General features: G+C 40.9%; 1 protein-coding gene and 1 long non-coding RNA gene across 3 annotated transcripts in view; one reads left to right on the top strand and one right to left on the bottom strand.

Moving 5' to 3' along the window:
- LOC116070967 (dimethylaniline monooxygenase [N-oxide-forming] 5-like) overlaps nt 1-5793 on the top strand; it is a 14291-nt gene extending 8498 nt beyond the window's left edge. Inside the window, exons 6-8 of the mRNA XM_031342354.1 lie at nt 808-1157; nt 3080-3152; nt 5371-5793. Of these exons, the coding sequence (XP_031198214.1) occupies nt 808-1157; nt 3080-3152; nt 5371-5734 (787 nt within the window). The 3' untranslated portion in view covers nt 5735-5793. The remainder of the gene's footprint in view (nt 1-807; nt 1158-3079; nt 3153-5370) is intronic.
- The window catches only part of LOC116070986, an 84465-nt gene that overhangs the window by 65118 nt on the left and 8142 nt on the right, over nt 1-11205 (bottom strand). The window lies entirely within an intron of this gene.

The raw sequence follows: 11205 nt of genomic DNA, 5'->3' as shown, positions 1-11205 counted from the left end.
AAAAAAAAAAAAGAAAGAAAGAAAGAAAGAAAGAAAGAAAGAAAGAAAGAAAGAAAGAAAAGAAAAAGAAAGAAAAGAAAAAAAAGAAAGAAGAAAAAAGAAAAGAAAAAGAAAGAAAAGAAAAGAAAAGAAAAAAGAAAAAGAAAAGTAGAGATTTTCATGACTAGTTTTATGATACTGGGTCTATAATCCTGGTGAAGAACATAGAATATATAACATGATACATGAATGTATCAACTGGAGAATAGGGCTTTCTGTAAGAAACTCAGACCTTATAATTGCCAAACATCAGTGTGTCACTACCCACAAATATTTCCCAGGGAAGATTCAGTATTAAGGTCATGCAGTTGTAAATTGTAGAACCTTGTAGGAGACTGATAACCAATTTATGTCAGTCTTTACACGATCCCAAGCACAGATGCCTAAGTCAACATTGAAGGGCTTTATTCCTGGTTTTAAAAAAAAAAAAAATCCCATTATTAAAATATAGTGTTGTCATGACTTGGCTAGTGAGGTTATTTGATTCTTATGTCATTACTATCATCTTACAAATTTGGAAACTGATAATAAACTGTTTCATGAGCTGTTCAGAAATTCACAGTGAGAAAAAAAGTAGAATAACTATAAAGCTCATTCTGACTCCAAAATCACATTCTTCACTAATAAAAACCATCATGTGCCCACGGAGGTAGTAAACAGTATTAAAATTAGTGAAATACTGCTGTGGCTTTCTAAGCGTTAATGACCTCAGCTTCTTTATGAAAATGTTCATTCTCATTCCATATAATTATGCTCCCTAACATACAGATTTCTCAGCCATCAGTCTATCTTCAGTGACGACCTGCCAAATCGCATCATTACTGGAAGAGTGCTGGTGAAGACGAACGTGAAGGAGTTCACCTCAACGTCAGCCATCTTTGAGGATGGCTCGGAGGAGATCGTAGACATTGTTGTCTTTGCCACAGGCTACACCTTCTCTTTCCCTTTCCTGGATGACAGCTCTGACATCCTGGACAGTGAACACACAATGTTTAAATTTGTCTTCCCTCCTCAGTTGGAGAAGCCAACGCTAGCCTTCATTGGGATCCTCCAGCCAGTAGGAGCCGTAATCCCCACATCAGAACTCCAAAGCCGATGGGTTACACGCGTGTTCACAGGTATGATGGTTTTTATAGAAGCAACCATGCTCTGACCACACACTCAGATGATAAAGGCACCCAGCTTTCTAATGTTAGCCTATTCTGTTAAGGCACATCTGTAGCTCACTGGTAGAGAATTTTTTTTTTTTTTTTTTTTTGAGACAGGGTTTCTCTGAGTAGCCCTGGCTGTCCTGGAACTCACTCTGTAGACCAGGCTGGCCTCGAACTCAGAAATCCTCCTGCCTCTGCCTCCCAAGTGCTGGGATTAAAGGCGTGCACCACTACTTCCCAGCACTGGTAGAGAATTTGCCTGGAATGCTCATAATTCTACTTCTGGTTGATCCTTAGCGTTAAAAAATAAAAGCCCGCCTGGCGGTGGTGGCACACGCCTTTAATCCCAGCACAAGGGAGGCAGAGGCAGGCGGATTTCTGAGTTTGAGGCCAGCCTGGTCTACAGAGTGAGTTCCAGGACAGCCAGGGCTACTCAGAGAAACCCTGTCTCATAACCCCCCCCAAAAAAAAAAGAAAAGAAAGAAAGAAAGAAAATAAAAAAAAGAAAAAAAAGATTTTACAGAATGAAAAAATAAAAGCCCTCAGCTAACTTGGGGTTCTATTTTTTTAAAGTGGCTAATAGCCCCTTTTTTATCAGAAAAGGGAAGCCTGAGGCGAGATTTACAGTCTATCTTTCATTGGAGTGCTCTTTTAACCTAAGGAAAACCTTAGCTGTCTATCCTGTGAGCAATGCATCTCTCACAGGGGAAACTTATTCACCGTTGCAGATGACTTTGTGGCTTTTTTATTTTAATTTTGTTTTCTTTTATTATGTATGTATGTGCGTTCCTGAGTGTATGTGTATGTACAGGTACATACAGGTACCCGTAGAGCCCAGAGGGGTGTGTTTTTATAACCCCAGAATTAGATTATAAATAATTGCAAGTGACTAATGTGGATGCTGGGAACCGAACCTGGCTCTCCTGGAGTTTTTTTGTTTTGTTTTGTTTTTTCAAGACAGGGTTCCTCTGTATAGCCCTGGCTATCCTGGAACTCTGTAGATCAGGCTGGCCTTGAACTCAAAAATCCACCTTTCTCTTCCTCCCAAGTGCTGGGATTAAAGGTGTGGCCACCACTGCCCAGAAACCTGAGTCTTCCGAAAGAGAAGTGTTCTTTTGGGGGTTGTTTTGTTTTGTTTTGTTTTTTGAGACAGGGTTTCTCTGTGTAGCCCTGGCTGTCCTCGAACTCACTCTGTAGATCAGGCTGACCTCGAACTCAGAAATCTGCCTGCCTCTCCCTCCCAAGTGCTGGGATTAAAGGCATGCACCACCACTGCTGGCTAAACTGCTGAGCCATCTCTCCAATTCCCCTTATGGCTCTAACTTGCATGCTACCAGATTTATGCCTTCTTCACCATCACTGGCACCGTTGAGCCCAAATCTGTCTTCTCTCTGCTGCTCTGCCATAGAGAAACCTGTTACTTTGTAAGTTAATTAAAAAAATTTTTTAAAGGAATGGAAAGGTTTAAGGTAGTGGATATGTTAATTATTCTGAGCTCATTATTACCCCATATATACATGAATCAAAGCCTCTTACTGTATTTCACAAATATATGCAAATATTATGTGCTGATCAAAAAGCCATATTAACATGAATGTTTAATAGTCATGAGTTTTAAATAGAGATTTAAATGGAAAAAAAAACAACTCAAAAACCTATTTTTTTCTGATAGAACACTGACTCCCCTTGCTGATAGCCTAAAGCTGACAGGAAGAAAATGGAAAGAAACTTCCAGGGAGTTTTCTATACATGCTTTGACTATACATGGCCTTGACTATGCATTCCATGGAGATTCATGGTTATGACCATTCCATTTCAAAGCCATCCTTTTCTTTTTCTCTTTCCCCAGCCTTCCTGGCAGTCCTCCAAAACCTATCTTGTTTTCTCAGGACTGCAAAAGCTACCCTCACAGAGCAGCATGATGGTGGACATCAACAGAAGGAAACGGAAGATGGAGAAAGAGTAAGGAGCCTGGCCTTAGGGAGTGGAGTTGTTGTTGCTCTTGCTGTCGCTGCTGCTGCTGCTGCTGCTGCTGCTGCTGCTGCTGCTGCTACTGCTGCTGTTCCTGTTGCTGCTACTGCTGCTGCTGTTGTTGCTGTTGCTGTTGCTGTTGTTGCTGTTGCTGTTGCTGCTGCTGCTGTTGTTACTGTTGCTGCTGCTGCTGCTGTTGCTGTTGCTGCTGCTGCTGCTGTTCTTGTTGTTACTGTTGCTGTTGCTGCTGTTGCTGTTGTTACTGTTGTTGTTGCTGTTGCTGTTGTTACTGTTGCTGTTACTATTGCTGCTGCTGCTGTTGTTGCTGTTACTGTTGCTGTTGCTGCTGTTGCGGCTGTTCTTGTTGCTGCTGCTCTTGCTGTTGCTGTTGCTGCTGCTATTGCTGCTGTTGTTACTGTTGCTGTTGTTGCTGTTGTTGCTGTTGCTGATACTGCTGCTGCTGTTGTTGCTGCTGTTGTTGCTGTTGCTGCTGCTGTTGCTGTTGCTACTGCAGCTGCTGTCTGTTGTTGTTGCCATTGCTGGTGCTGTTGTTGCTGTTACTGTTGCTGCTGCTGCTGTTGTTGATGCTGCTGCTGTGGCTGCTGTTGTTATTGTTGCTGTTGCTGCTGTTGTTGCTGTTGCTGCTATTGCTGTTGCTATTGCTGTTGCTGCTGCTGTTGTTCCTGTTACTGCAGCTGCTGTTGCTGTTGCTACTGCAGCTGCTGTTGTTGTTGCCATTGCTGGTGCTGTTGTTGCTGTTACTGTTGCTGTTGTTAACATAAATGAAACCTGTCCTGAGAGAATTGTTTAATTTTCTTTTCATATGCTTTATGCCTAAGTGTGATTGATAACATTTGCTTCTGTTCAATGGCACAAAGGGTCTATGTGTTAAAAAAAAAAAAAAAAGTTGAGCAGATAAGTCATGAGTCCCCACACTAACTGAAACACCCCAGAATGCCTAGTCCATGCAACCAGCAATCTCCAAATAGACCTTAAAATATAACAGGAAGCAGTTATTCACTCCTTGTAAAAACTATGGTCAGAAAAGAATACTATTCTTTGACAATCTTTTTAAGATTTTATTTATTTTATTTATATGAGTACATTGTCACTGTCCTCAGACACACCAGAAGAGGGCATTAGATTCCATTTTAGATGGTTGTGAACCACCATGTGGTTGCTGGGAATTGAACTCAAGACCTCTGGAAGAACAGTCAGTGCTCTTAACTGCTGAGCCATCTCTTCACCCCCTGAAAAGAATATTTTAAAATAGTTAAATTCAGAACCTAGGGAAAAGGCAAACACATTAATGGAGTAGCTAGTAGCTTGATGCGCAATTATTTTGATTTATTTATCAGTTACTCTGGGTAGATCTTCCCTCAAGAAGACCCTTAGGGAAATTTGAAAGAATTGATAAGACAATCTTATCACAACTTCTTAACTTTAAGAAATCTATTTACTTTACTATTCAGTTTTCCTTTTCAAGAAACAACCTCTATGATATACCAATTTTCTTTTTTTCTGATACCACAAATATAACTTTTGCCTTTAGGAGTTACTGCTGCTTCCTCACCCTTTGCTTCCCACCCCCACTTTTTCATTTAGTCAGATGACTCGTTTACATTTAATATTTTTAAAACATTCATTTGTGTCTCCTAAACACTTTGAAAAGTTTTGATGGCTTATAAATTGTCCATAATTTTGGTTTTGCCCCTCTTCAAGAAAAATTTAGCCAGGGGCTTCCAAATTTCTAAGTTTGTGGAGCAAGTTTCTATTGCCTAACAGTATCCAGGGGCACAATTTGTATCCAGCAATGGATACATGACAAGATAATTTGTGTAGCTTGAAAGCCTGAAACAGGCTGCACTTTATCACAGCGTTCCACCCAACTCATGGTTCTTGCCTGTCACTTTTATATAATGGAACTGGGCTCTATGCCTGCAGAAAGGATACATATATCTCTAAGAATTAATCTAGTCACTCGGTCAACAATTTCTATACTTATGTCACTCTATGGGACCCTTTGGGAAGCTTAAAAATGTCAATAACATAGAACTTATCCTTAAAACCTAGAGTAAAGCATGTGTAGAAAATGAAGATGGTTTGTGAATAGAAGATTATAAACATGTTATGAAGCAGAAACTAACCCCATTGGAAACTCAGGGGTGAAGTCTAACACAGGCATTTAAGTATTCCCTTCTTGTTCCAGGTTTGTGAGAAGCCCCAGAGACATACATCGAGTTCAGTATATCGACTACATGGATGAAATTGCTTCTGAGTTAGGTGTCAAACCCAATCTGCTCTCTCTCCTCTTCTGGGATATAAAGTTGGCCAAGGAGATTTTCTGGGGACCCTGTACCCCATACCAGTACCGTCTACAAGGGCCAGGGAAATGGGCAGGGGCTCGGGAAGCCATCCTCACACAGAGAGACCGGATCCTCAAACCCCTGAGAACCCGGGTGCTCAACAACTCTGAGAAATCATCCTCTAGCCTCTTCTGGGTCAGATGTATCTGTGCTGTCATTTTTCTCTTTGTTCCTGTGTTAGTTATCATGCATGTTATATATCAGTGATCTCATACTGACCCAGAGAGATAAAGTACTAAAGAGAAACAGTCATTGCTATTTAATATGCATGTCTCAGAGCCAAGTGAGGATATGAGAAAAGGCGTTCACTAGATTGACTAAGACACATATGGACACTTAAATGAAAGCAAAGTTACTCTGTTTCGGATCTCTCAAGGGTTTTATATGTAAGGGGTTTTAAAATGCATAGCTCATTTCTACTTTACTCCGTAGGTGAAAGGACATACCTTATAATTTTCCCCAAATAAGATTGTATACAGAGAATAACAAGTGGAGTTCAATAAGCAATCATATAGGAAAGGTTAAGCCAGGCATAATGGTCAGAAGTACAGCATATGGCCTTAGTCTATCTCCCCAAGATGAGGAAAACACAGCTTTTCAAGGGAAAAGCTGACAGTTATCATTTGAATTGATCAAAGAGTGCTGAAAATGCAGTCTGATGCTTTTCACACCATCATTTTGGGGTTTTTGTTGGAGTCAGTATATTTATTAGTTTGCCGAAATCGTTTTAATAATTGCTAGGTTCTTCCAGATTTCCCACTCATGTTGTAAACTAATACAAACTGCCCCCCTCTCAGTCCTTCCCTCCCACAGTCTTCCTCCCTCCTCCTCCCCTTCTCCCTTGAGTGGGGACTCCCCTGGGTATCCCCGCCACGCCCCAGCACTTCAAGTCTCTGAGAGGCTAGGCACCTCCTCTCCTACTGAGTCCAGATAAGGCAGGCCAGCTAGAGGAATGTGTCCCATGTACAGGCAACAGCATTTGGAACAGCTCCTGTTCCAGTTGTTTGAGACCTTCATGAAGGCCAAGCTGCATATCTGCTACCTATGAGTGGGGAGGCCTGTGTCCAGCCTGTGTATGTTCTTTGGTTGGTAGTTCGGACTCTGAGAGCCCCAAGGATCCAGGCCAGTTGACTCGATTGGTCTTCTTCTGGAATTTCTATCCCCTTCAGGGCCCGCAATCTTTCCTCTTCTTCTTCCATAAGAGTCCCCAAGCTCCATCCATTGTTTGGCTATGGGTGTCTGTATCTATCTGAATCAGCTGTTGGGTGGAGCCGCTCAGAGGACAGCATACTCTTGTCTGCAAGCCTGACACAGTATCATTAATAGTGTTAGGGATTGGTGCTTTCCCATGGGATGGGTTTCAAGTTGAGCCAGTTATTGGTTGGCCATTTTCTCAGTCTCTGCCTATTTTATGATAAGAAATCCAACACCATGTAATCTTATAAAAAGTGTTTAACTTGGATGTGATCATGAAGAGTAATCAGAAGCGAAGAGGGTAAGACATTCTCAGGACATCTCATTGATAGTCTAGAGAAAAGTCGGTGTCACCAGATAGTAAAAAGATCACAAATCTTTTTATAATAATGGAAACCATGGAGGCATAGACCAGATGCAAGTTTTAAATGTGAGTGGGGTGTTTTAGGACAACTGGGGAAATCTGATAAAAATGCACTGTTCTATATGATCTTATCAAATTCATGTTCATATTGAATGTCACTATTATAGATAAAGATCCTCGTTCATAGAAGACTCATGTGCAGAAGGAGTTGGTTATAATGATACTGTCAGTTAATCTGTAAAAAGCCTTTGCCAGGTGTGAAAGGGAAGAAAAGAGGGAAATGTGTGGTGATTCTAGGGCAAGGGCTATAAAATGTTCATTGTATTATTCCTTCAGCTCTTTTGAAAATTTGAGAATTTCAAAATAAAAGACATTTCAAAATAAAAGACATACTCATGTGACGGTTTGTATGCATGCCACAGGTGGACCGCAAATTCAGCATTCATGTTTTTATTAACCAAGCCATAAAAGGGAAACCTAGACAAATAAGCGAGGCTTTATGTTTAATAAAAATGTCTTGGAGACCGGCAACCTAATGGTGGCACACATTCATTGTGAGCCGGCTTCCCATCTCATAGTGAACTTAATTATGACCAGTGTTTAAAATAGTGGGCTAAGATGAGCACACTCTTCAAAATATTTTTCAACCAGCATAAACTTAATGGACATAAGGAGCATAGTTTTGGAAAATCTTTGGAATAACATACTTACAAGTCTAGGGTTGCTATTTTAATTGTAGGTCTCCACATATGGAGAACTCCAGCTCTTGGGGGGATTGTGAGGGAGACTTCTATCAGGGAGATCGCCTTATACCAAAGATTTGAGCCCCCATAAGACTTACTTTGGGGACAGTTTTTAGTAAGCTGCGTTAAGTCTGCTCCACATAGACAAATGTTTGATTAAAGCCGGGAGCTGTGCAGGCTTTAGCAAAGCCAGAAGAGTCATACTGTGAAATGCAATAGTGGGAGAGGTATGCATGTCCTCATTCATCTCTGAACTTCCTGTCCAATATTAAAGCTGTGAGTTATATCCCCCAATATGACATTACTTATTGTAAAAAAAAAAAATGCAATTTACCAAATTGAAAAGTTAAGAAATGTCCATTAAAAAACTTTGTGTGGTTTAGACCAGAAAACATCCCCATTTTTTTTCCCTAGCAACAACTAACAGGATAATTTGTCTAGATAGTCTCCTCAGAGCTCAAAACTCTAAAAATGTACTGCTTTTAAAAAATCGTGAATATAAGAAAGGATAAAAGTATACATTATTTTACATTAAAACTCCAGGATTTTATGGAAAGTCCACACCATGGATCACTATATTTCTCTCTTTCAGAGTTTTGACTTAGACGTCCAAAGGACTAATGATTTGAAACTGAAAAGGGCTTCTTTTTTTTTTTTCTTATAAGGTAAAACCCACTACCAAAAATAGCAGCACCAAGTAATTAAAAATATTTCAGAGTTAACTGAAAATAAGCATAATAGACGGACTTTTTCCGCCATCTTCTCTTCTATGTGGGGACTCACACTAGCCCTCGAGTCACCTCCTCTCAACCCAGAGACTGTATAAAATGGATCCATCCCCTTTTTTTATCAGGCAGAAGTCTGATCATGCATCTGAAATCTCTCTCTTCTTGTCTTTGCCTATAAGTTGTCACAGGTGTGAAACAGCCATTGTAGATAATTTTCAACCTAAATTCCCTTGAGGGTCACCCTAGAATAACTCAAGGGGACCATGAGGAAGCCCGACTCAGCTACAGTCTCACCTTGGATTAACCATCAATAAAAGTCCAGTTTTCCTTTCCACACACTTAATCGCCTGTGCCTTCATCCCAATTTGTCTCTGAACTCAGGAGAGATACAATGACTTGTGTAACAGGGACCCAAACTCAAACAAAAAGAAAAGAAGGACTCATTTTGGCAATGCAAGAATGAAAGAACAGGTATAGAATGAGAGGTGACAACTGTGAGATCTGGGCACCTTGTGCAATACAGAACAAGGGGGTTAGGGATGCACACGTAGAGTAGAGAGTCTGAGGTGAGGAGGTATGGCGTCGCCAAGTGAGACCCTGCTACCTCACATGACCCTTTACACTTCTGACATCAAAGAGAAGAAACAGAAACTGTTGGCCGATACATGAAAAGTTAGCAGATCATAAGATAGACACATCTGACTTCTCCAGGAACTCCACAGCGACCCACTCTTGGGTGTAGTAGATGGTCGAGTTTATTAGACAGCATAACGCTCTGTCTAGTGGTACTATTAATGCGTAATACTCCACTCCCCTAATGACTTAGAAGTGAGAAAAGGTGAGACTAATTCATTCTTCCCAAATACTTCAAATACTAAAGCCAGCCATCCATGAAACTTTTTGTTTGTTTGTTTGTTTAGTTTTTTTGTTTTTTTCAAGACAGGGTTTCTCTGTATATAGCTCTGGCTGTCCTGGAACTCACTCTGTAGACCAGGCTGGCCTCGAACTCAGAAATCTACCTGCCTCTGCCTCCCAAGTGCTGGGATTAAAGGCATGTGCCACCACCACCCAGCTATGAAACTCTGGATGCCCTCTTTGCTTGGAGGTTTTCCTAAGGAATCTGCAAGTCCGTTCCCGGCAGTCTGTGACTGTTGCCAGGGGGATCCTTCACCTGGTCCCTCTTTCAGGGTGTTAGCCATCTCTCTCGGGAAGGCTGTGGTCCCTTGCTTCCTTCCTTGAGTCGGTTGTTTGCATGCTCCTGTCCTGGCTAAAGCCCCCTTTGCTTTTACTCCACTCTTCCAGTAAAAGTTCCTGCCCTTTTCTTCACTCCCATTAATTTCAGTTAACACAAATGTCCAAGCGGTTTTCAAATGACTACTCTAACCATCCACCAGAGGTTTGAAACTCACTAAGTTATGGTTTACGAAACAAGTCGGAAGTTGCTTCCAAATAACAAAATACAGTTTTGTTGATGGCCTTGGTGTGGTTAACTTCATGAAAGAAAATTCAGAAAACAGCTTAGACCTAAGACCATTTTCATATTAAGTGCACATTCTTATATTATTATGCTAATGTGAGCTTTTCAAGTATACATTTATTAATATTTATCGGAAGTAACACCTCTACATATTTTGCCAGAAATTCACATGATAATAAACACCTTTTATCCACACTCTTCAAGAATATGGGCATCTGAGTTGTTTCCAGTTTCTGGCTATTATAAATAAGGCTGCTATGAACATGGTGGAGCATGTGTCTTTCAACAGAGGAATGGATACAGAAATTGTGGTACATCTACACAATGGAGTACTACTCCGCTATTAAAAACAATGAATTTATAAAATTCTTAGGGAAATGGATGAATCTGGAGAATATCATCCTGAATGAGGTAACCCAATCACAAAAGAACACACTTGATATGCACTCTCTGATAAGTGAATATTAGACCAGAAGATCAGAATACACGAAGTACAATCCACAAACCACAAGAAACTCAAGAAGAAGGAAGACCAAAATGTGGACACTTCATTCCTTCTTAAAAGGGGGAACAAAATACCCATGGAAGAAGTTGCAGAGACTAACTATGGAGCAGAGACTGAAGGAAGGACAATCCAGCCTGATATAGCTGTCTCCTGAGAGGTTATGATAGTACCTGACTAATACAGAAATAGAGGCTCACAGCCATCCATTGGACTGAGCACAGGGTCCCCAATGAAGGAGTTAGAGAAAGGACCCAAGAAGCTGAAGGGTTTGCAGCCCCTTAGGATGAACAACAATATGAACTAACTAGTACTCTCAGAGCTCCCAGGAACTAAACCACCAACCAAAGAGTACACATGGTGGGACTAATGGCTCCAGCAGCATGTGTATAGTAGAGGATGACCAAGTCGGTCATCAATGGGAGGAGAGGCCCTTGACCCTGTGAAGGTTCTATGCCCCAGTATAGGGGAATGCCAGAGCCAGTAAGCAGGAGAGGGTGGAGTGGTGAGCAGGGGGAGAGGGGAGGATACAGGGGTTTGTTCTTGTTGTTTTTGGGTTTTTGGGTTTTTGGGGTTTTTTGGAAAGGAAACTGGGAAAGGAGAAATCATATGACATGTAAATAAAGAAAATATCTAATAAAATAAAAAAAATCTGTAATGCAAAAAAAAA

The sequence above is a fragment of the Mastomys coucha genome, unplaced genomic scaffold (assembly GCF_008632895.1).
Source record: "Mastomys coucha isolate ucsf_1 unplaced genomic scaffold, UCSF_Mcou_1 pScaffold1, whole genome shotgun sequence".
Lineage (NCBI taxonomy): Eukaryota > Metazoa > Chordata > Mammalia > Rodentia > Muridae > Mastomys > Mastomys coucha.
Note: the sequence above shows the minus strand (reverse complement) of the source record. Positions and strands in the feature narration are given on the sequence as shown.